The 25,588-nt window shown below is 46.8% G+C and overlaps 1 protein-coding gene across 1 annotated transcript in view; it reads right to left on the bottom strand.

Annotated features, from left to right (window-relative positions):
* Window positions 1-25,588, bottom strand: part of TMEFF1 (transmembrane protein with EGF like and two follistatin like domains 1) — a 237,732-nt gene that overhangs the window by 26,333 nt on the left and 185,811 nt on the right. Inside the window, exons 6-7 of the mRNA XM_030551611.1 lie at window positions 3,159-3,307; window positions 2,144-2,209 (exon numbers count right to left, since the gene is read on the bottom strand). Coding sequence (XP_030407471.1) covers window positions 2,144-2,209; window positions 3,159-3,307 — 215 coding nt within the window. The remainder of the gene's footprint in view (window positions 1-2,143; window positions 2,210-3,158; window positions 3,308-25,588) is intronic.

Genomic DNA, 25,588 nt, shown 5'->3' on the forward strand with positions numbered 1-25,588 from the left:
GGCCATTGATTTCACAAAACAAATCGGGTCAACATCTTGTTTTGATCCACTCCATCTATCTTTTACATCTGAGGCTGGCAGCAGACAGTGCAGTACGACTGCTAACCATTGTCATCTCCTGGCTGCTCGCCAGAAGACAGTGCAGTACGACTGCTAGCCATCATCATCTCCTGGGTGCTTGGCAGAAGATGAGAATGACCTGGCTGAGTCACTCCCATGTGTGCCCAGGCACCCCTGACTGATCTCACCGAGGTCAGCTAAAAGAGCACCCAGGGGTACGACGACAATGGCTACCAATCGTAATGTACCGTCTGCTGCCAAAAGGCAATGAGCTGCTGCTGTGTAGCAATGCAGTCCCACTTCTGCCAGCACCCAGGAGACGTATGGTGACAGTGAGCTGAGCTGGCTTCATGCTTGCCGTGGTATGGCGTCTGCTCAGGTAACCCAGGAAAAAAGACACAAAACGATTGTCTGCCATTGCTTTCATGGAGGGAGGGAGAGGGGGGCCTGACGACATGTACCCAGAACCACTCGTGACACTATTTTTGCCCCATCGGGCATTGGGATCTCAACTCAGAATCCCAATGGGCAGCGGAGACTGTGGGAACTGTGGGATAGCTACTCACAGTTACCCACAGTGAATGCTCTGGAAGTTGACACTAGCCTCGGTGCTGTGGATGCAGTCCGCCGACTTAATGCACTTAGAACATTTTGTGTGGGGACACACACAGTCGACTGCATAAAAACGATTTATAAAAAACTGACTTCTGTAAATTTGACCTAATTTTGTAGTGTAGACATACCCTTAGAAACACCATTGTGATGTGGCTGTGAAAGGGGAAAATGTGATCCTAGGAAGTGTCAGTTGAGATATTTCTAGCAGAGAAAGAAAAATATTAATACCATTGTAGAAGGGACTAGGGAGACCTCATCTGGAATGCTGTGTGCAATTCTAGCTACCCATGTTTAAGAAAGGAGAATTAAACCTGGAACCGGTGCAGAGAAGGGCTACTACCATGATCAGGGCAATGGAGGGCACGTCTTCGTGTCTTATGAGTGGAGACTGGAAGAGTCTGGCTTGTTTAGCTTAGCACAAAGAAGACAGAGGGAATATGATTTCTGTCTATAAATACATTGGGGGGAGGTGGAGTAAACACCAAGGCAGTTGAAGGGCTACTGAAATTAAAGGACAACATTGGCAGAAGAACAAATAGATAAAAACTGGTGATGAGTAAACCGTAAATTAGAAGGAGATTTTTAACGATCAGAGGCATGAAGTTCTGGAACAGCTTCCCAATAAGAGTAGGAGGTTGGGGGGGACAGACAACCTAACTGGTTTTAAGATTAACCTTGATAAATGTATGAATGGATTATAAAATGGGGTTGCCTGAGATTGCAGAGGACTGGACGTAATGACTAAGTAAGTCTCTTCCAGTTCTAATTTCCTATACCCTTCATTTCTTGTTAATTCTTCTGATAAATGTTCCACATGCATTCACTCTCACAATGCTGTACTTTCAGTACACAAGCAAACTGATAATACATATGCTCCTTGTATTCATAAATATTTCTAATTATCTTGTAGGCTTTTCTTCTCACTTTAGTCTCGTCATTACACAGTGGCATCTAAACTATTTCAAATTTAACATAAACAAGGTCCGAACAAACAAGGTAACAAAAGCAGCAGCAGAGGATCTGGCCCGTCTAATTTACATGGCTAAAAATCTTTTAAACAACGTGGTTCATCCACTATAGTCCAACAATTGCAGAAGCAGCAAGTATAGAACCTGTCAGTTATTCAGAAGTGATTGAGGAAGGCTGGGCAGAGGGGGCTTGTGCCACTTGTATAGAAGTCACATTTCTATTGTCTTGGAGCCAGCTAAAGCACTGGCAAAAAAAAGCAATTGGCGAAATGCTAATCCTATAACCGACTAAATACAGAAGAGAGTTCAGCGTCCTAGGGAAACATGCCAGGCAGACTCGGAATAGTCATATCCCCTGCTCACCAGAGATTGGGTGATAGTGGTGTAGGAAAGCAGCTGTTCAATTCTCTCCTGGTTGTGAAGCAGATGAAAAAAGGGCATGCATGGTATTTTGGTATCTTGGGAGAATGTAACATATTAACAAAATACCAGTACATTACCTTTCACCTCTGGTCGATACTGCATTCCATCATCTTTCTTTCCTACTGAGCTGGTGTCATCTGTTTCTATATAATAAATAAATAAAAATACATCTGTTTAGAAATGTTTATTTTCAGGCCATTGTGTTTTATTACAATGTAAGAAGTTGATATTTGAGAAAATAATTTAGTTACAGTCATACAGTCACAGTCGATATTTTTTCTGTGGTATAGTTAGGTAAACAATGACTACAGAGATTGTACTAGCTTCCAGTTCAATTCTGGGTGCTCTTCCCGGTTTTGAACTAAAAAGCCCTTTGCAGGGTGGTCCAGTGTATTTTACAGATAGCCTCTCGTTTGTTCTTCAGCTAGACAGTTGAACTAGTTGGGATTCTCACGTTTACAGAATCTAGATGTTAATGGCAGGGAGCTCTTTCCCACTCCCTTTCTCTTTCGCCTCTTCCCTCTGCCTTCTTTTTTGTCTTTTGGGTCTCTCCTCTTCTTTTGTTCCTGTCCATCTCTCTCCTCTGGGTTCTTTATGGCAAAATACCCTCTGGGAAGGGTCCAAGACCACAAACCTTGCAAACAATGATGCTCATGATTTGTATATGGCAGCACTCTCGTGCATAAAAAGCAAGTGGATAAGTATTTGCAGGTCAGGGCCCAAGTGTGTTGACCTGCTAGGCATGCTGGAAGGCCTACCTAATTCTTGCTGTTGTGAGAGGATGACTTGGGGTGTTCTAGTAGGATAGAGCTCTCTTAATATGTTTCCATTGTGGCTGATTTCATGGACATTTAGACTATTGCTCAGATTTATTTTTTTAAATATGTGTTTTTTTTCGACCTAGAGCATAGTGATAGAGACATAATGTACATACAACACAAGCAAATAAATAAATACATACACACATATTTTGGGTGGCAATTAGGAAAGATCAGCAAATTTTAATACAAAAATAAAAAAACAATTAAAGGGCCTGATTGGGCCCTTTATGATGCAAGAGACAATTCTAACAAAAATTAAAACGAGACCTACCTAAGCAGTGTCCAAGGTGCCTTATATCAATCTGTTCCTGCCTCAAACACGATGCTTCTCGAACAAAACATGGATTGTTATAAGAACTTCCATCAGAAGCACATACAGGATTAAAACTGTACCCACTGCAGTCTATATTACATACACACCTGTTAATAAAAATGACATCAATCAAATACAGTTAAATAAAATTGTGTCTTGAGTAAACATTTATTTATACATTAGCACCAGCTCTATGACCTGGGAGAAAAATCTGTTGTGTATGGATACCAAAGAATTTGCTGCTGTCTCAGGTTTTCAGACAGAATGTATACAGTTGTGAATGGAAGCTAATGTGTACCCTTCAACATTTTATTGATGTTTTCATGGGTTTAATATAATATAAATCTTACTGATTATTTTAATTTCTGAAAAAAAAACAACAGTAACATATTACAAAGAGAATTTATTAAGACAATAAAAAAATTGAGTGCATTGCCTCTTCCATATGTGGGTAAAACCAAAGAAAGATTTTACACGTTTTGTTTGGGTTTTCTTGCAAAGAAAACTGAACAACCATTGGTGGGAGGAGGGACGAACTTTCATTTCTATTAATCAAAACTAAGCATTTGTCATTTCAAAGGCTGAACAGCAGTAATAAGCTTGGTCAACTGTATTACTTTAACAAGCCATTCATTCATGCCTTTGAAAATACACAGTGGTTCATTATGCTGTAATTAAAACAGGATTATGCAATCTGGATTATTTCATAATGTATCCAATTAACACATTTCTAGTTTTAGGCAGAGAACATTTTTTATCATTTGTAACAAAGAAACCATAGCCATGAGAGGGGAAAAAGATGTACTACACATAAGGTCCATCCCCACACAAGGGCAGGATTGTCCCTACACCAGAAAACTATCGTCTAGGGGACACTACCTTTAAATGATAGAGTTTTGCTGTGGAGTTCTGCAGTGGATCAATACTCAGTCCTGGTATTTCATATCAGGGAGGCTGCCTTGGAAAAGCTTAACAATTCTGAAGTCTGTGTCATTCTTTCATTTAATTCAATAAAACAAATACTATAATTTTTAATTTCATTAACAACTTGTTTTTAAATGATTCACGCCACTTATTTCTCAATGCTGTGCATCTTCTGTTGTGCCTCAGGATGATGCCATACCACAAAATGAAGGGAGTTGTGCGGCAGAGTATCTGGTATGGATTAAACAGCTCTCTATTGGCCGCCCCCTGCATGACGGGAGGGTGTGTATGAGCATATTCTACTGGAAGAGAGTTCATGTGGCCATACATCCTTAGTTATGGGGAGCTGCTTTCCTTCCCCCACCATGCAGTCCAATCTGTGGGCAGTGACATGAGGCTGAGTTAGAGAACTGAGTTAGAGCACAAGACATACTGCTTTAAATAATCGCTCCCCTAACTCTAATTAAACACTGTGAAAAAAATGGATTACAGATTTAAGAGTTCCTACTTCCCCTGGGCATCTACATCAAATTCTAGTGCAAATGCTTGGTGCCCAGGAGGTTCTCTGAATAAGACAAGCCAATCTTTGAACTTAGTTTTACTGTTAGCCCTTTTTTTCTCCTCTCTTTCCATTAACAACTTTTGTTTTTTAATAAAGTACAGTGAGCACACCAAATAAGTTCAGCCTGGCTTTAAAGGTATTATTTGTTCCAGTGATATTCCCTATACATAAATTGGGTAATATCTAGGGCTGTCAATTGATTGCAGGTAACTCACAATTAACTCAAAAAAAATAACTGCAATTAAAAAAATTAATCATGTTAAACAATAGAATACCAATTGAAGTTTATTAAATATTTTTGGATTATTTTTATATTTTCAAATATATTGATTTCTATTATAACAGAATACACATTGTACAGTGCTCACTTTATACTATTATTTTTATTATAAATATTTGCACTGTAAAAATGATAAACAAAAAAATAGTATTTTTCAATTCACCTCATACAAGTACTTAGTGCAATCTCTTTATCGTGAAAGTGTAACTTGCAAATGTAGATTTTTTTGTTGTTGTATAACTGCTCTCAAAACAATGTAAAACTTTAGTGCCTACAAGTCCACTTAGTCCTACTTCTTGTTCAGGCAATTGCTAAGATACTGCTGACTGCTTATTATTTACAATGTCACCTAAAAGTGAGAACAGGCGTTTGCATGGCACTTTTGTAGCCAGTGTGGCAAGGTATTTACGTGCCAGGTATGCTAAACATTCATATACCCCTTTATGCTTCGGCCACCATTCCACAGGACATGCTTCCATGCTGATGATGCTTGCTAAAAAAATAATGTGGTAATTTAATTTGTGACTGAACTCCTTGGGGGAAAATAAAATGTCTCTTGCTACATTTTACCTGTATTCCGCCATGTATTTCTTTTTATAGCAGTCTCAGATGATTACCCACCACACGTTTGTTTTAAGAACACTTTCAAAGCAGATTTGACAAAACGCAAAGAGGGTACCAATATGAGATTTGTAAGGATAGATACAGCATTTGACTCAAGGTTTAAGAATCTGAAGTGCCTTCCAAAATCTGAGAGGGACGAGGTGTGGAGAATCCTTTCAGATGTCTTAAAAGAGCAACACTCCAATGCAGAAACTACAGAACCCAAACCACCAAAAAAGAAAATCAACCTTCTGCTGGTGGCATCTGACTCAGATGATGAAAATGAACACGTGTTAGTCCACTCTGCTTTGGATCGTTGTCAAGCAGAAGCTGTCATCAGCATGGACCTATGTCTTCTGGATTGGTGGTTGAAGCGTGAAGGGACATATGAATCTTTAGCACATCTGGCATGTAAATATCTTGTGATGCTGGCTACAACAGTGCCATGCAAAAAGCCTGCTCTCACTTTCAGGTGACATTGTAAACAAGGCGTAGGCAGCATTATCTCCTGCAAATTGTAACCAAACTTTTTTGTCTGAGCAATTGGCTGAAGTAGGACTGAGTGGACTTGTAGGGCCTAAAGTTTTACATTGTTTTACTTTTGAATGTAGTTATTTTTTGTACATAATTCTACATTTGTAAGTTCAACTTTCATTATAAAGAGATTGCACTACAGTACTTGTATTAGGTTGTAAAAAAATAAATATAAAATGAGCACTGTACACTTTGTATTCTGTGTTCTAATTTAAATCAATATATTTGAAAATTTAGAAAACATCCCAAAATATTTAAATAAATGGCATTCTATTATTAATAGTGTGATTAATCGCATGATTAATCATGATTAATTTTTTTAATCACATGATTAATCATGATTTTTTTTTAATCGCTTGACAGGCCTAGTAATATCGCTAAAACTGGAGTGAACTTTTTAACCATTCTGATTGTAATTTCAGAACTGCGTGGATACTGCATCACTAAGTATTTAAGTATCTTGGGCTGCCTTAAAACATTCTTATAACCATTAAATAGTATCATGTTAAAAACAGATTCTGAATATTATTTCTAAATGTACAACCAAAATCAGGATGGGTATAAATGCTGATACTGATAAAACATTTATGTTTTAATTTATATTGGGTCCCACATAACGATATCCGACAAGGGGCTTACACACACTTAAGGATTTAATACAACTCTCACTAAATCAGAGGCTAGCAGATTAGCTGTTTTACTGTTCCCATAGATTGACACTGCTGCTAAGTGTAGTTCAGCTATTGTTTGTATGGCATTGACCATCTTGTCACTAATAGTTGCATCACATTCACCCATTTTTAAACCACAGGAGCCAGTGCTGGTTGTGAATATCATGTGGAAAACATACAGATGCACATACAGACATATATAATTTCTGTTCCCAGACAAAATATCCTGAATCAGGATGGAACTATAGATAAGGCACCCAAAACACCTTAACTCTGGAGTAGTGATGCCATTCAGTAACCATACAATTATAATATAATTATAAATATAATTTCAGTCTTTGTGGTCACAGTCTATGCGAAACTGATTTTTAACACATCCATTTTTTCATTTTCTTGGTGTCACTATAGCTCAGAGCTCAAGTTGTTTGATAGTTTTCACCATGCTTTTGCATACATTGGCATGTTCAGGTTTCTGTTAAGGTTGTCCTTAACTCTGAATTTCCTAAAGTTGGTCATGTTTGTTTTTTACATAATTACAATATACCTGCTATGTTTTTTTACCCTCCAATTACAGATATACACTCTCATATTTAAATCCCTAACGTGGTTTATGTGTTGGAATTTGCTTTTTATGATTATTAATAATATAAAAATACAGGAATACTGAACAAGAAACCTAAATGGAAGGATACAATATGATACGTCTAATGATCTCAGCAGTCACCGCATGCTGGTAAATTAAGACGGGTTTACAGCTGCTTTGCATTGCCAGAGCAGCACAAAGTTGGTGGGGTGCAATGGTAATTATAAGTAATTTGCAATTTACTTACTAGTATAAATGTTTGAGATACCTGGTCTTTCTAAAAAATTTTAATTAATTTTTGAACAAAACAAATTTCCAGGATGAGAAACAGTGACCTTGACTGTTGTAGCTGAAAGGATAGAGCAATTAACTTCTTTTTATTTTGATATGAAAGCCTGGAGGAAGATGGGGGGGCGGGGCGTGTGATGGGTGAGCGCAGGGCTACGTGGGAAGCATGGGGGGGGGAATGAGGATGACAGTGGGAAAAGGGATCTGTGAGAGTGCTAGAATGGGATTCAGCCGCAGTTGAGGGTAGGAATGTAAATGGGGCTGATAGTGACAGGGTGGAGGGAAAGTTATATGTATGGGAGTTCTGTGTTGGGGAGACCAGGGCTGTGTTCTGGGCGGAGGTGCGGAGTGGGAAGACCAGTCCCTTTCCCCAAGGCATCAGCATTTGAAAGGCTTCCAATAGCCCTATTAGCTCATCTCCATCCTGCACTGAGGCAGCTCACCAGTAAAGGCCTCTGCAGGAGAAAAGGGCAAGTCCTAAAAATGCAGAGGCAACAGTATTCAGAGCCTAACCTCCTTCCTCACTTCCACCAGATGCCAGTTTCCTGTGCAGCAATTTCAGGTTTACACTCCAGAGGGGGTGCACGCTCAGTAGCTGAGAAGTTCCCTAGCTGGAGCCTTCCCATGCAGAGCTGATCACAGCATCTGCATGTAACTGCAGCTGAGGTGTCCCTGCCTGTATGGGTGCTGGTGACAGTGCAGGCAGGAGCCTGGAGAGAGCTTGTCACAGCTGTACAGTGTAAAGGGAGCCCAGACTGGTGGGTCAGGGGGCTCAGTGGTACCACAGTTCCAGGTGGCACCCCGGAGGGAACCTGTTGCAGTGGTAACATGTGGAGAGAGTAGGGATAAACAGGACGTGGGAGGCGGGGAGGGAAGCAGAGACGTGGGGGCCTGAGGGCAGAAGGAATATGTTTGGGAAAGGGGTTTGTGATGAGGAGACTGGGGCTACATAAATTGAGATGTGGTGAGGGCAGGGAGGAGCCTCCTCATTGACTCCGAATGTTTTTTAAAAGCTTCCTCTGTGCTCCTGCTTGAGCCCTCAGCACTGCTGCCTTGGTGTATAGTGGAGCTGAGCCAGCAATGCCATGTGGAGCCTTCCAAGCACTAAGGTGAAACCAGCAGCATGCAGACATGAAACCCTTAAACAGCAGTGACATTTGGGTCAAATAACCAACCAATGAGAGCTCCTGACACATGAGACCAGTTGTCTTCATACCACGGTCATTACAATCAACAGAAATGTAACATGCAAATTCACTGTAGAGGAAAGATGTTGATTGATTGAATTACTGCTTGTATTATTATGGTCCCAGTTATGAGTGTCTTAAGCAGTTAATCTGACCCTTCTATAATAATTAGATATAAAAATCAGTAATAACTTAATTACAACTTAATTCTTCAAATGCAGCCTGTACCTAAGATTTTTGCCCAACACTTCCCATTTCATTTGCTTATAACCGTGTCAAACGTAACTATTTGGGCTGAAAATTTCCATGCCAGGTATCTGCCTCTGACTGAATTGTTTTTTGTTTTTTTTTTGAACATTTCAGCCAAATGCTTCAGCCATTTCTGAGAACAAGGGTTAGGGAATAAATTGTTTTGGCCTCTGTGACAGTGCTGCCCGTGGGAGCCAGCTGAGGTCACTCAATCAGGGTGAACTGCAAACAAAACGGGGCAGACAAACCCCAAACGCTGGTGGTTATTCCAATACTTAGATTTACCAAGCCAGCACAAAATAGCTTCTATAGTACCTCACTGGTTACTTAGAAGTTCAAACCATGCAGTTCCCTTAAAGTGCCCAGCCTCAGGCCTCCGTCCAGACACACCTGTCAGATATGATGATGATTCCTGATAATCTTACTTCATCATATAAAAGAAAAGGTTCTTCCAATCCCAAAGGATCAGCCACATACCCAGGTCCAATTATAACCTAGATCTTACCCAAAATACATGCTATAGCCAATTCTTATTAACTAAGCTAAAATTTATTAGAAAAGAAAAGAAAGAGAGTGTTGGTTGAAGGCTCAATACACATACAGACTTGAATTCAATTCTTGAGGTTTAGACACATAGTAGAGGTGAGCTTGTAGTTGCCAAAAGTCCTTTTAGAAATAGTCCATAGGTTATAATCCAATGTCCATATTCAGGGTGACTCCAGTGACTGGGGATCTCAATCCTTGTGGCTTAAGGTTTCCCCTTCTTAAAACCCAAAGCAGATCTGAGATGAAGAAGGATCGTGTCCCAGGCTTCTTATACATTTCTAGCAGCCTTTTGGCCTGAGAAAACAATAGGCTTAACTTCTTCTCCCAAACACCCTGGCAATTAGCACAGAGTAATTTATCCATTAAACAATTCAGATACAGGTTACCACAACCTTCAAAGAGATACATAGACAATAATACTATTTTACTCGAGTATCATCATAAATGTTAATATTCCTTTTTTGATCTTTGAATTAAAACTATAGCAATAGACAAGACTTGTTTGCTGACATCCCAAGACCTGAGCAAACACCTCCCCTTCTACCTCTAACAATGCAGACTTGCATTTCAAAGCTCTATTCATTTACATATCTTGCTAACCAGTTCTTAAGGTTCACCCATGGGTCAGGTCAGTCGGTGAGGTGAGTTAATTAACTCTTTCTGGCCCTGTCACCTTTCAGTGAGATATTATATTATACTCATAACATCACAGCCTCACTAAGAAGTTCTAAGGACCTTTTCTTTGAAAAGCCCTAGCACCCCCTTGCTCTGGAGCAGAGACTTGAAATTTGGGGTGGGGGTGCCTTTCTGTGAGGAATGTGTCTTTTGCAGCACCTGTAAAAATCCACCCAAATCTGTTAAAATTGAAGCCTTTGAAATATAGCAGTTTGCACATGCCCCACATTCACTAAGCATGTTCCTGCCAAGGGCTGAGCAGGACTTTCCATGCAACTGCAGCTCTGGGCTGCTGTGGGCTATGCTGGGTCCCAGCACCTGAAATGAGAGCAGGAAGCCTGTTTGCCTGGTGCTGGGCACAAGCAGTATGGAAGAATATGTTGCCTGATTCAAATACAGAGGAGACAAGCATCAGACCTGTGCACAAGGGGGTAGGAGCAGGAGAGAGTGGGCTAGATTGGGACAAGCAACCTGGGGTGAAAACTTGGAACTGGAGGCTAGCCTGGGTGGGGAGAGGAAAACCTGGAGCTGGAGAGGTGAACTGGGACTGGGTTGTGGGGGCCAGACTGGTATTGGCTGGGCAAGTGGACTGTGACTGGGAGTTGGGTGGGAGAGAAACAGGGTGGGACTAGGAACCAGTAGGTGGGGGGTAGACAGACTGGATGAGAAGCCTGAGGGTGAGGGTGGGGTAGATTGGGGCTAGCCTGGCAACTACTCTGGAGACTCAGACTGAGAATCAGTGAGATAGAAGGAAGGAGGGGAGGGAGAGGGGACACAGATCTAAGGAAGAGTGGGGTTGCACAGGAAGAACTGAGACCGGCTGGGCAATGAGACTGGAACAAAGAGCTAAGTGAGGGGCAACACTGAGATTGGATGAGGATCCTGAGGAGGGAGATTAGGACTAGGACCCAGTGGGGATGGGGAATGAGGAAGGGGAGAGGAGGGGAGAGGTACGTGTGTAACAATGTCTGTGTGAGGGATTCATTTCCAATAATCTCCTAGAAATCTGTTATTTTGACCTTTGTGGATATTTTTGCAAATTCTGAGGACAATATTAAGTTTTCATGGGCAGTGTAAATCAAGGCGCTGATAGTAAGTCTTTAAACACATTTTCACATTATGTTATTTCTTCAGAACCCTTGCCTCATTGAGCTAGCAGGATGGAAAACCTGAAACTAGTAGGCATCCACTTCAAACCAAAGATAATTGGCATAATCTGCCTTATTCATATAAGAAGACCTAGTCAAACATTCCCTTTTAAATAAATGTTTTAAGTGTTTTTACCTCCCACCTCTACTCTCCTTTTGCTATTGTGTAACTTTTGACTGGTCAGTTTACTAATTTGGTAAGATTTTCTCTTAAAATATTTTTTGAATTTCCTATTTCAAAAATGACAAATGACAAAAAATGAAAAATTGATGAAAAAACTACCACTATGGGGAAAAAAATTAAATTGTCAAATTTTAAAACAAACAAAAACCCCTTGCTTTAAAAGTCAACGAAATGAAAATGCTTCAGAAAACTATTGCTTTCTCTTGACCAACTCAGGTTAATTTTGCAACTTGCTTTCTGCACTAACTTAAAATTCCAGTTGGTCTTAAAGAGTACCCCGGGAGTAGCTCAATAGAGCTTATTAGAGTATGCTGGCCTTGAGGTGACAAACGCAAAGATAACTGTAGTGAGATCTGCAGCCTAAAGAAAAAGTTGCATCTGAGGATAACAATCCCCAAACTGCAAACAGCGGCAACAGTAGATGCATTCCTTATATTAGGAGGGCCGACACAATCTCTGCTTTTCTTCTGGTTGTTTTCTTGAACATAGCACTACTACTTCAGTCTTCTGTGAGTTGAACCTCATCCAGTTGCAGTTTCAACCAGATGCTTAGGGCATAGCTACATCTCTTAGGGGTGTGTAAAATCCACATCCCGAGTGATGTAGCTATGCCAACCTAACCCCCAGAATTCTTCTGTCACCCTAGCTACCACCTCCCAGGAAGGCAGATTAGCCACTGTGACAAAGTTTCTCCTCTATCTTGGTGGGTCCTGCGCTTATCTGGCAGATTTGCTCACCTCAGTGATCTTCCCCACAGTCTGGGTCAACTTCTCCTGTGTCTGATCAGGAGTAGGGAGGTTTGGGGGGAACCCGGGCCTGCCCTCTACTCCGGGTTCCAGCCCAGGGCCCTGTGGATTGCAGCTGTCTATAGTGCCTCCTATGACAGCTACAACACCCTGGGCTACTTCCCCATGGCCTCCTGCAAACATCTTCTTTATTCTCATCACAGGACCTTCCTCCTGGTGTCTGATAACCCTTCTACTCCTTAGTCCTCCAGCAGCACACCCTCTCAGTCTCAGCTCATTGCACTTTTTGCTCCCAGCTACTCACGCGCACTTCCTCTCCTCTCGCTCCCCCCTCCCTGACTGGAGTGAGCTCCTTTTTAAACCCAGGTGCCCTGATTAGCCTGCCTTGATTGGCTGCAGGTGTTCTAATCAGCCTGTCTGCCTTAATTGGTTCCTGATTACTCTAGTGCAGCCCCTGCTCTGGTCACTCAGGGAACAGAAAACTACTCATCCAGTGACCAGTATATTTGCCCTCTACCAGACTCCTGTACCCCACTGGCCTGGGTCTGTCACATATCCCTTCCCCCTGCTCAATGCCAAGGCGTTAGGCAGCTTGGGATGCCAGACAGTGAACACGTGACAAGCCATTGGCATTACCATGGTGGCTCCCTGCTCTATGTTGCACACGGAACTGGAAAGGTTGGAAGGATAAGAACCACCTGGTCACCCTTGTGTTCTTCTCCTTGTTCAGCTGCATCTATTGAAGAGGGGCATGGTCGGTCACGAGGACAAATCTGCACCCGAGCAAGTAGTAGCGCAATGCTTCCATGGCCCATTTTACGGCAAGGCACTCTCTCTCCATCACTGCATATTTCTGTTCCCTCGGAAGGAGTTTCCTACTGAGGTAGAGAATTGGGTATTCTTCCTCTCTCACCATCTGTGATAGAACGGCCCCCAACCCTACTTCCGATGCATCTGTCTGCAGGATAAATTCCTTGGTGAAATCAGGAGCTATCAGTATGGGGTTACTGCAGAGGGCACTCCGTAGGTCTGTGAATGCTTCCTCTGCTGCGTCAGACCATCTCACCAGATCAGGTCCACGGGCTTTCACTAGGTCTGTCAGGGGGTTTGCCCTTGTGGCAAAGTGAGGATAAATCGTTGGTAATACCCCACTACACCTAGGAATGCCTGGACTTGTTTCTTGCAATGCAGTTGGAGCCAATTTTGGATGGCCTCCAACTTGTTCACTTGGGGTTTTACCAGACCTTTTCCCATAATGTAGCCAAGATATTTGGCCTCTGTAAACCCTACAGCGCACTTGGTAGGGTTTGCTGTAAGGCCAGCTCGCCTGAAGGTATCAAGGACTGCCTCCACCTTCTCTAGGGGGGTTTCCCCGTCTGGGGTATGAATGACCACATCGTCCAAGTAGGCAGCAGCATAATTGTTATGCGGGCATAATAGCTTGTCCATGAGGCGCTGGAAAGTAGCTGGGGCCCCATGTAGTCCAAAAGGGAGGACAGTATATTGAAGAAGACCCTCTGGTGTAGAGAACGCGGTCTTTTCCTTTGCGGCTTCCGCAAGGGGAATCTGCCAGTACCTCTTTGTCAAGTCTAGGGGAGTCAAGTACTGGGCATTACCCAGATGGTCCACTAGCTCATCTATGCGAGGTATGGGGTACGCGTCGAATTGGGATACTTCGTTTAGTCGCCAGAAGTCGTTGCAAAACCTTGTGGTGCCATCAAGTTTGGGCACCAGCACAACTAGGCTGGACCACTGACTGTGGGATTCTTCAATCATTCCTGCTTTTATTTCCTCCCTTTTGGCCGCTGGCACCCGATAGGGCCTCATTGTTATTCTGGCTCCAGGGTTCATGACAATGTGGTGATATGTCTCGGTTGTTCGATTCAGTTTTGTCGAGAACACATCTTGGTTCCGGAAGATCATCTCAGACACCTCATTCTTCTAGTCTGGTGTTAAATTGGGAGACGCTCTCACCTGTTTAGAAGGCTTGTTTTCCTGAGTTAGGTCTTTTTGGACAGTTATGCATGCCTCTTGTGCATGTCAGGGTTTCAGAAGGTTGATGTGATAAATCTGTTCTTGTTTTCGGCGTCCTCGCTACCGCACCTTGTAGGTTACTTTCCCCACGGGTTCAACCCACCTCATAGGGCCCCTGCCATTGGGCCAGAAGCTTGCTTTCTGCCGTGGGTACCAACACCATCACCCGATCCCTTGGTTGGAACTGTCGGACTTTTGCCTGGCAATTATAATAGGTTCTCTGGGCCTCCTGTGCCTTTTCCAAATGTTTCCGTACAATTGGGGTGACCCGGGCTATCTGGTCTTGCATCTGTATTACATGTTCTATTATATTTCTCCTCTCATTGGGTTCCTCTTCCCAGATCTCTTTGGCGGTGTCTAGCATGCCATGGGGGTGAAGCCCATATAATAACTCGAAGGGGAAAAATCCAGTTGAGGCCTGAGGTACCTCCTGGATAGCGAACGTAAGGTAGGGCAGTAAGGTGTACCAATCCTTCCCCTCCCGACTTACCACCTTCGATATCATAGCCTTGAGGGTTCGGTTAAACCTTTCTACCAACCCATCAGTCTGCGGATGGTAGACTGAAGTTCTCAGGGTATGTATATGGAGCAGCGTACAGAGGTCCTTCATTAGCTTTGACATAGATGAGGTTCCTTGATCTGTTAATATTTCCTTTGGTAGCCCCTCTTGGGCAAAGATCCCCACCAGCTCTTTGGCTATCGTTTTAGAGGCTGCGTTCCGCAGGGGGACGGCTTCTGGGTAGCAAGTAGCATAGTCCAAAACAACAAGTATATATTGGTGGCCCTGAGCCATCTTCTCCGGGGTCCCACTAGGTCCATGGCTATTAGCTCAAAGGGGACCTCTATGATGGGAAGGAGTACTAAAGGTGCCCTCAGGTGGGGACAGGGACTGTGCAGCTGACATTCTGGGCAGGACGCACAGTACCTCCGCACTTCTTCATGTACTCCAGGCCAGAAGAACCACCATAGGACTCACGCCAGGGTCTTCTCTAGCCCCAAGTGCCCCCCAAAAAGATTACTATGAGTAAGATTTAATACAGCGTTCTGGTGTTTTTGAGGTACTAGGATCTGCTGTACCTCCTGCCCCTGTACTGGTGCAACCCAGTATAAGAGATTCTTCATTATGAAGCAGGGTCCTGGTCCCTGGGTTTTCCCTTCCACAGGGACCCCATCTATTTCAGTCACCTCCTTTCTAATGTTGTCGTACCTTGGGTCTTCAGCCTGGTCCCATCCAAAATTTCCTCTTCCGGGGCTAATCTGCCCAAGACCTCTGTTGCCTCTACTGGTTCAGAAGTGTTAGGGTGGGGGTCAGACTTGGGTGCTTCTCCCTCCTCGGTGGTCTCCTTTTCAGCTGCTCAGGTCCGCCTACTACGAGAGTGACCCTCTGGCTTTGAGTCAGTATTCGGGTTCCCAAGGTTTTAGCTGTCCTCCTTTCCCTTTGTAACTTTCTACTCTGTCTGGGAATGGAAAATAAATCTGGGGATATTTCAAAGAAGACTGGGGGTTGACATCTACTGTGGATGCCTCACTAACTTCAGGGTTCCCCTCTTTCTCCAATCCTCCTACTGGGAGTAAGTCTCCAAACCCCGGGAAGTCCCTCCCTATGAGCACCGGGTATGGCAGTTTAGGGACTACACCGGCTGCTACCTCAGTAGTGTTCCCCTGAATCTCGATTTTTACTGGGATAGTGGGGTAATAACCAACTGTCCCATGGATGCATGTTATCCCTGTACGCTTAGCCCGCAGCAGCTGACTACACTTCATGAGCTTCCCCGAGACAAGCGTGATAACACTCCCCAAACCAACCAGTACTGTGGTCTCTACCCCATTTAGCTTTACTGGTCTGGTGTACATATGTGGGGTTAGTGAGTGCCCCACAAGGTGGATTAGGGAGCATGGGTCTTCCCAGTTCCCCAGGTTACACTGCATAGGCTCCTCAGCATTGGGACACTGTGCAGCTATATGTCCCCACTCCCCGCAGGCATAACATCTGTATGGGGCCTTAGGCATTCCCCGGTCTCTTGGTTTGGGCAGTCTAACATCACGATCCTCTTCTCCCTCAGTGCTCCAACTCTTCGTGGCTTCTGCCTTCAGCCCCTCTCTTTTTCCACCTGTGATCTCCTGGTTGCCCAGTAACCCAAGCTCTAGTGCTTGGTGCTACTAGTTTAACCTGGGGTGCCCCTTCTTTAACTGGTCGGGTCAGCTCTCTCGCTGTCCTTCGCCTCTCTACCAGTGTGACAACCTCATCATAGGTGAAGGGTTCGTTCTGGCTTACTCAAGCACGAAGGTCTGGTGGTAGCCCCTCATGTATCGGTCAATGACCAGACCCTCTAGTATCCCTTCCGGACTCCGGGAATCTGTTTGCAACCACTTTCATGTGATATGGATGAGGTCATGCAACTGGGACCGCGGGGTTTTGTTTTCCTGGTACCTCCACTTGTGATACCACTGGGCCCGCACTGCAGTTGTTACCCCAGATCTGGCCAGGATCTCTGCTTTCAGCTGGGGGTAGTCTGCTGCAGCCTCTTCAGGCAGATCATAGTAGGCCTTCTGGGCCTCCCCACACAGGAATGGGGCAACGATGCCAGACCACTGATCTCGAGGCCAGGCCTCCTGTAGGGCTGTCCTCTCAAAGGCCACAAGGTACGCCTCTACATCATTCTCCCGCGTCATTTTCTGCAGCCAATGGCTGGCCAGTATGATCTGCGTCCCATCACGGCCGTGGTTCAGCTCTATACGGGTCTTTACCTGGTTTACCAGTTCCCACAGCATAGCTTGGCCTTGAGGAGCCTGGTCCATCAGCAGGCGATTAGTCTCTTGCTGCAGCTGCACTGCCTTCTGTTGGGCGGCTGCCTGGACACGGGTAGCCTCCTGCTGGGCCGTCATAGCTTGTATCAATGCCCGCACTAAGTCATCCATTGTGGTGAAAAAAAACCCATATCTCTCTCTCTCTTTTTTTTTAAATCACCCTCCTTCTTCCGCTGCGCTGTGCACACCAAATCCCATGCTTCACATCAGTTGTGACAAAGTTCCTCCTCTACCTTGGTGGGTCCTGCGCTTATTTGGCAGATTTGCTCACCTCAGTGATCTTCCCCACAGTCTGGGTCAACTTCTCCTGTGTCTGATCAGGAGCTGGGAGGTTTGGGGGGAACCCAGGCCCGCCCTCTACTCCGGGTTCCAGCCCAGGGCCCTGTGGATTGCAGCTGTCTATAGTGCCTCCTGTAATAGCTGCATGACAGCTACAACTCCCTGAACTACTTCCCCATGGCCTCCTCCAAACACTTTCTTTATCCTAACCACAGGATCTCCTCCTGGTGTCTGATAACGCTTGTACTCCTTAGTCCTCCAGCAGCACACCCTCTCCCTCTCCCTCTCAGCTCCTTGTGCCTCTTGCTCCCAGCTCCTCACATGCACTTCCTCTCCTCTGGCTTCCCCCTCTCTGACTGAAGTGAGCTCTTTTTTAAACCCAGGTGCCCTGATTAGCCTGCTTTGATTGGCTGCAGGTGATCTAATCAGCCTGTCTGCCTTAATTGGTTCTAGCAGGTTCCTGATTACTCTAGTGCAGCCCCTGCTCTGGTCACTCAGGGAACAGAAAACTACTCATTCAGTGACCAGTATATTTCCCCTCTACCAGACTCCTGTACCCCACTGGCCTGGGTCTGTCACACTACGCTGATGGGAGAACCCCTCCCAGGGGCATACATGGTGTCTACACTGAAGTGCTACAGCAGTGTAGCTCCAGTGCTGTAGCTATGCTGCTGTAGCAGTTTAACTGTACACATACCATGAGTAAATCGCTCATCAGCACCAACTGCAAAAAACCTGTTTTTTGTTTGTTTTAAAATTTGATAATTTAAGGTTTTTTTCCCAATAGTGTTATTGTTTTTTACAACTGGGTCAGACAAGTTGAAAACTCTGGGTGAAATCCTGGGTCTACTGAAGTCAACAGGAGCTTTGCCACTGTGAGTCAGAGCTGAGTGCCTTCAGCTTTCTGAAAATACCATAGACCTGTTAACAGGCTCATTGAATAATAGGAGTGACAAGTGAGCCCTCTGCTTCCCCACATCAGAAAACCTTCTGGGCAGATGAGCAATTGTCCAATGCTATCCTCAGAAAGAACGGAATGAAGCCGCTCAAGATAAACTCCATGTAGCCATGCTAGGGATAACAAAAGTATCAAAAGAACCGTGGGTGAAATCCTGGTCTTCTTGAAGTCAAAGGGTGTTTTGCCATTGACTCTCACAGAGCCAGGACCTGAACCTCTTGTGTTTAGCAGTATAGAAGCCAGCAGCCTGATCTTAAAAAAAATCCAAGCAAAACAAAGCTATTGACACTGGATCATCAACCACTGCCAAGAGGATATCAAACAGCGTAGCTAGTTTCTGTACCACACTCTACTCTGAAACTGGATTGACGGACTGGTGGGGGGGTCAAGGAAGCTGAGGAATCCAAATATTGCAAGAGCTGCTTCACTGTAATCTTCTCATCAGTTTTAACCAAAAGGTTAGAAACAGGCTGACATTAAATTGTCCATATCAAGAGAGAATTTCTTGAACACAGGGTCAGATCAGTTTGCTGCATGTTTCATTGACTGGAACCTTGTAAATGTTTTGTTTCATGAAGCAAAAGAAGAAATAGAGTCCATCTTGCTCTCTCTAAGCTGTGCTGACTCTGCAAGAACAGAAAGAAACCTCTTTTTGTCACTGAAGCAGGGCTGCCCAGAGTATTCACGGGGCCTGGGGCAAAGCAATTTTGGGGGTCCCATCCATAAAAAAAGTTGCAATTACTATAGAATACTATATTCTTGTGGGGGTCCCTGTGGGGCCCGGGGCCTGGTGCAAACTGCCCCACTTGCTCCCCTCCTCCCCCCCTCCGGGCAGTCCTGCACTGAAGTCAGCAGATAGGACTGAATACACACACGGAGCAGATTTGCTAAGTAAAAAAAGACGGTTACTCACCTTTGTAACTGTTGTTCTTCGAGATGTGTTGCTCATATCCATTCCAGTTAGGTGAATCCCAAGCCTTACAAAGGCGGTGGGGTCGGAGTGAAATGTGGCAGAATGAAAACTGCTGAGCCAGAGGCTACAGCATCTCTTGACTGTTGAACCAGGGCATACTGCGAAGCAAAGGTATGGACCGAGGACCAATGGAGCTGCGCGACAGATCTCGTGGGTAGGAACACGAGCCAGCAAGGTGGCAGATGAAGCCTGAGCCCTGGTAGAATGCACGGTGATGTGGCTTGGGGAAATATGAGCCAAATCAGAACAAGTGCGGATGTACGCCATCACCCAAGATGAGATCCTCTGAGAGGAAAACAAGCAACCCTTCCCTTTGGTCTGCTACCGTGACAGAGCTGGGGCACCTTACGAAATGGTTCTGTCAGCGCAATATAAATGCGAGCACTCTACAGATGTTCAGGGAGTGCAACTGTTGCGCCCATTGCGTTGAGCTGTGGGTAACATGAAAGGCCGAAACCACCTTAGGGAGGAAAGCCGGGTGTGGTCATAACTGCACCTTGTCTTTGTAAAACCTAGTGTACGGCGGAACCACCGTAAGAGCTCTGAGCTCGGAGACTCGTCTGGCCGATGTAACAGCTACGAGGAAAGTTGTCGTCCAAGACAGGTATAGCAGAGGGCCGGTCGCGAACGGCTCGAATGGGGGAGACATAAGTCTGGTTAAAACTAGGTTGAGGTCCCAGGTTGGGGCTGGGCAGCGCACCCGAGGGTGCAAGCGCTCCAAGCCCTTGAGGGACCTCGAACCCATAGAGTGTGAGAACACGGAACGTCCACCTTAGCCTGGCTGGAAGGTAGAGATGGCTGCCAAGTGTACCCTCAGCGATGATACTGCCAGGTCCTGCTGCTGAAGGCCAGAGGCAGGCCAAATAGAGGGGATCGAGACCTCAGTAGGAGCAAGATCGAGCGTATTGCAACTGTAGAAGAAATGCTTCCACTTGGCCAGGTACGTTGACCAGGTGGAAGGCTTCCTGCCACCCCGGCTCAGTTACGCAGCAGCCACACCGTGAGGCGAAGAGGCTGCAGGTCCGGGTGACTAAGCCTGTCGTGGCCCTGAGTGATGAGGTCTGGGTGGGGTGGCAGGGTAATTGGGTTGGTTATTGACAGGCCGAGCAACGTGGTATATCAGTGCTGCCTGGACCACGCTGGAGTGATCATGATGATGCGCACTCTGCCCCTGCGGAGTTTGAGTAGGACCTAATGAACCAGTGGGAACAGTGGGAAGGCATAAAGGAGTTGGCCTTTCCACGGCATCAGGAATGCGTCCAAGATCGATCCTGAGGAGAGACCTTGGAAGGAGCAGAACATCTGGCATTTTCTGCTCTCGCGGTGAGCAAACAGGTCTATGTGAGGAAAAATCTCCACTTCTGGAAAGCAGAACGCCTCACATGGGGCAGAGTGACCACTCGTAAGACAGGAAAGACCTGCTGAGTCAAAGCGCCAAGGCGTTCCGAACGCCTGGGAGAAAAGACGTCACCAGCTCCATCGAGTGGGCCATGCAAAAGTCCCAGGAATGGATGGCCTCCTGACAAAAGGGGGGAGGACCATGTCCCTCCCTGGTTATTTATGAAGCACATGGCCATTGTGCTGGCTGTAAACACCGAGATACCACGGACTCGCAGCTGCCGCTGGAACCCCTGGCACACCAGGCGGACTACTCTCATTTTTGGGGCATTGATGTGGAATGCCAGCTCCCGAGAAGACCAAAGGCCTTAAGCTCGGAGGTGACCATGAGCACTCGAGCAGAGAGATGATGCATCCATCGTCAGGGGCAGTGAGGGCTGGGGTGGATGGAACCGCATCCCTGCCCACACCAGGGAGGGAGTTAGCCACCACTCTAGGGAGCCTAAGGTGCTCGAGGGAACGGTGACTATCATGACCATTGGCTCCCTGTCCGGGTGGTACACCAAGGTGAGCCGGACTTGGAGAGGACAGAGGCGGAGCTTGGCGTGTTTGGTTACAAACTTGCGGGCAGCCATGGACCCAGGAGACTGAGACAAGTGCGAGCCGAGGTCGTTGGGAAAGTCTGCAGACCTCGGATGATTGTTGCCATCGCCTAAAACCGCGGCTGTGATAAGCAGGCTCCGGCTAGGTCGGAGACCAGGATAGCCCCTAGGAAGTCCAACCTCTGCGTGGGAACTAGAGTGGCTTGCTCTATAGTAATCATCAGGCCTAGACCTGTGAATAAGACCGTGACGATGCCCACGTGCTGAGTGGTTTGTGTCTCGGAGTCTCCTCGGATAAGCGAATCGTCCAGATATGGAAAAACGCATATCCGACATCAGCGAAGGTAGGCGGCGACTATGGCCATATACTTGGTCAATACCTGTGGGGCTGCAGAAAGGCCAAACAGTAGGACCGTAAACCAGAAGTACTGACGGTTGGCTAGAAAGCGGAGGTATCTCCTGTGCGGAGGGAAGATGGCGTTGTGAAAGTACGCGTCCTTCATATCGAGGGCGGCATAGCAGTCCCCAGGAGGCAAGGATGGGATAATGGTTCCCAGGGATACCATGCGGAACTTCAACCTTATCCTAAACTGGTTGAGTCCGCGCAGGACTAGGAAGGTCTGAGACCTCCGTTCGAGTGGGGGACTAGGGCATAACGGGAGTAAACCCCCTTGCCCCTTTTGTCCGTCGGCGTCTGCACCTCTTGTATGAGGAATTGCTCATGAGAGGGGTCCCTGAAGGGGGACAGGGTTGGAACAAATTAGAGGTGGTACCCATGCTCCACCGTGCGCAGGACCCAGCGATCTGAAATTAACTGGGGCCACGCCAAGAGAAAGCGGGATTGGGATCCCGGCCTGTGACTCGTACACCGCCCTCAGGCGCACTTTGGAAGGTTCGTCTTTGGTCTCAGTGGTAATTGCGAGGGACCTTGACCTTGGCTCTTTAGGGGTCCTGACGTTTGTCTGCGACCACCTTGGCCTCGCCGTTTGCCAAAGTCCTGCCTCTGGCTAGGCACAGAGCATGGCGGCCGGGGACAGAAAGGCCTGCATTTGGTCGCTGGCATATGCATGCTGAAAGAGCGCATTAGGACCCTATTGTCCATCAGGCTTCGCAGCCTGGGGCTGTCTTTGCCGCGAAGAGGCCTTTACCAACAAAGGGTAAGTCCTGAATGGCATACTGCAGCTCCGGCCGGAGGTTTGAAACCTGAAGCCATGAGATGCACCTCATGGCGACACCAAAGGCCAGAGTCCTGGCTGCTGAGTCTGCTGCGTTCAACGAGGCCTGGAGGGACGCTCTGGGTACCTTTTTCTCCCGTCCTCCAAGACGGCAGCGAACTCTTGGCGGGAGTTTTGAGGGAGAAACTCCATAAACTAAACTACCTTCACCCAGGTGCTATAATTATAGCAGCTAAGCAAGGCTTGTTGCTTTGCTACCCAGAGCTGCAGGGCCTCTGCAGAGTACACCTGGCGGCCAAGTAGGTTCATTCGCCAAGCCTCCTTCGGTTTCGGGGCTGGCGCCTGCTGGCCATGCCAATACCTCTCCTTAACAGACTGAAAGACTAGTGAGCAGAGAGGAGAGCGGACAGACGAGTAGTCGTACCCCTTAGAGGGCACCATACTGGGTCCTCTACCTCTGGGACCTCCTCCACCTCAGGTTGTCAGAGGGCGTATCAGAATCGTGGTCCTGAGCATAAGATCTGCGCATGTGGGATGACACGGATGCGTGTCTGGATGGCCATGGAGGTACTAAAAAAAAAAAGGCAAGGGCAGAGTCTCTGACTCTATCGGACCTTGCCCAACTCGGCACCGGGGACCGGCACCGGGAGGCGTACCGGTACCTGGAACGAGATCCAGACCTGCAACCAGAACGGTGCCGGGAGGTCGACCGAGATCTCGAGGCTCGGGGAGAGGCTACGGGAGTCACGGTACCTGTCGCGGTGCCGGGAGTCGGAACGGTGCCGATAGTAGTGGGTCGGCTAACGGGATACCGACCAGTGCGGTGAGTGCGACCAGTACCGATGAGGAAAACAGCACCGGGACTGCAAGTGGTGTCGGGTGTGCCGACGGGACCTGGAGCATCTGCGGGACCGTGATCATGAACGGTGCCGCTCTGCTGTGCTGACAGAGGACGGTCATATGAAGAGACTGTATTACCCGCACCGGTGGTGCCGGGGTCAGGCAGCATCGACTCTGTCATGGCAATGAGATCCCTCACCGTTGGTAATGTCTCCGGCGTGGAGGGAACAGCAGGCTCAACCACAGTGCATACTGGGGAGCTGTCAGGCACTGGATTCGACGGCCCTTGTGGGACCAGGATCGACGGTACCGAGGTCGTCAGAGCTTCGGTAGGTGTTGGTGCCGGGCGATCCGACTTAGATGAGCTCTCTGGCTGCGGTGCAGTTGGCACAGAAGCAGCAGGAGCAGTAAGCTCAACCACTGCGCGTGCTGGGGAGCCGTCAGGCACTGGATTTGACGGCCCTTGTGGGACCGGGATCGACGGTGCCGACGTCGTCGGTGCCTCAGCAGGTGTCGGTGCCGGGCGATCCGACTTAGACGAGCTCTCTGGCTGCGGTGCAGTTGGCACGGAAGCAGCAGGAGCAGTAAGCTCAACCACGGTGCGTGCCGGGGAGCCGTCAGGCACCGGATTCGACGGCCCTTGTGAGACCGGGATCGATGGTGCCGACGTCGTCGGTGCCTCAGCAGGTGTCGGTGCCGGGCGATCCGACTTAGACGAGCTCTCTGGCTGTGGTGCAGTTGGCACAGAAGCAGCGGGAGCAGTAAGCTCTACCACGGCGCGTGCCGGGGAGCTGTCAGGCACTGGATTCAATGGCCCTGGGGGACTGGAATCGACGGTGCCGATGTCATCGGTGCCTCTGCAGGTGTCGGTGCCGGGCAATCCGACTTAGACGAGCTCTCTGGCTGCGATGCAGGTGGCACAGAAGCAACAGGAGCAGGGGGCTCAACCACGGCGCGTGCCGGGGAGCTGTCAGGCACCAGCAGGAATTGTAGGCTTTCTCGACCTCGGAGGAAAGGAGTGGTGCCAAGTCGACTTCGGTGCCGGCGACGGCCGGTACCGAAAGGCCTTGGCAGTACCGGCGGGGTCCAGTGCCAAGGAGGCGCTTCTGCCAGCCGCTTGATCATCGCTCGGTGCCAAAGGTGGAGGGGTAAGTGAAAGTCCCGCTCCTTTTTGTTCTCGGCTTAAAAGCCTTGCAAATGGGGCACTTAGCTGTCAAGTGTGATTCCCTGAGGCACTTCAAACAGGAGTCGTGTGGATCTCCCTTCGGCATCGGCTTCTGGCAGGCCGAGCCCATTTTAAAACCCGGTGAGCCGTGCATGGGCTCCGGCACCGGGTGCAGGAAAGGGGCTACTTCCTGAACCCCGCTAACTATTACTAAACTAACTATGTTAGCAAAGAAAAAACGTATAACTATACGAATATATATATAAAAGGATTATAACTGCATAACTATATACGAGAACTACGAGTAGCTAGGGAAGTGGAGGTCAGCTAAGCCGCGCTCCACTGTTCCAATGACCAACACGGGTGGTTAGAAGGAACTGAGGAGCGGGTGGGCCGGCAGGGGTATATATCGAGCACCATGACGGCGCCACTCTAGGGGGCGACCTGCCGGCCCACTGAGTTGCTAGGGTAAAAGTTTTCCAACGAATGTGCACGCACGGCGCACACACCTAACTGGAATGGGTATGAGCAATCACTCGAAGAAGAAGGTACAATTTTTGCTTTTCAGAGTCAAAGTGCACTTTAGATATGTGATAATGTTAACTCTAAATGTATTTGCATTGTGTTTTAAAATATCAGACAGTGTTCATTAACATTGTTAATTAAACACAAAAGCATTTAATTTTCTGGGAAGGAAAGAGTGGTATAATTAGTCTAAATATCAACTTTAGGTGACTATAATCAATACAAAATGACATCATGTTACTCGTCTGTAAGTGTGCTTTACTGTACAACAACAAAACCAATAAACAACAGGTTTAGTACTATCATGCAGCACGTCCAATCAGCATCTAGCTTGTGTAGAGTAGGTTGGTATTATCAGTAGATAAATTAGACCCACTACAGATCCGAAAGCATTCCAGGCCTCCTTTTTCTTTCTGGACTTCAAGATGTCCATGACGTGTTTAAAGTTTTGCTCTCTTAAGTACCCCTGGAGTTTTTAACAGTAGAAAGAACAAAGAAAAGATAACACTGG

Source organism: Gopherus evgoodei, chromosome 2 (genome assembly GCF_007399415.2).
Source record: "Gopherus evgoodei ecotype Sinaloan lineage chromosome 2, rGopEvg1_v1.p, whole genome shotgun sequence".
Lineage (NCBI taxonomy): Eukaryota > Metazoa > Chordata > Testudines > Testudinidae > Gopherus > Gopherus evgoodei.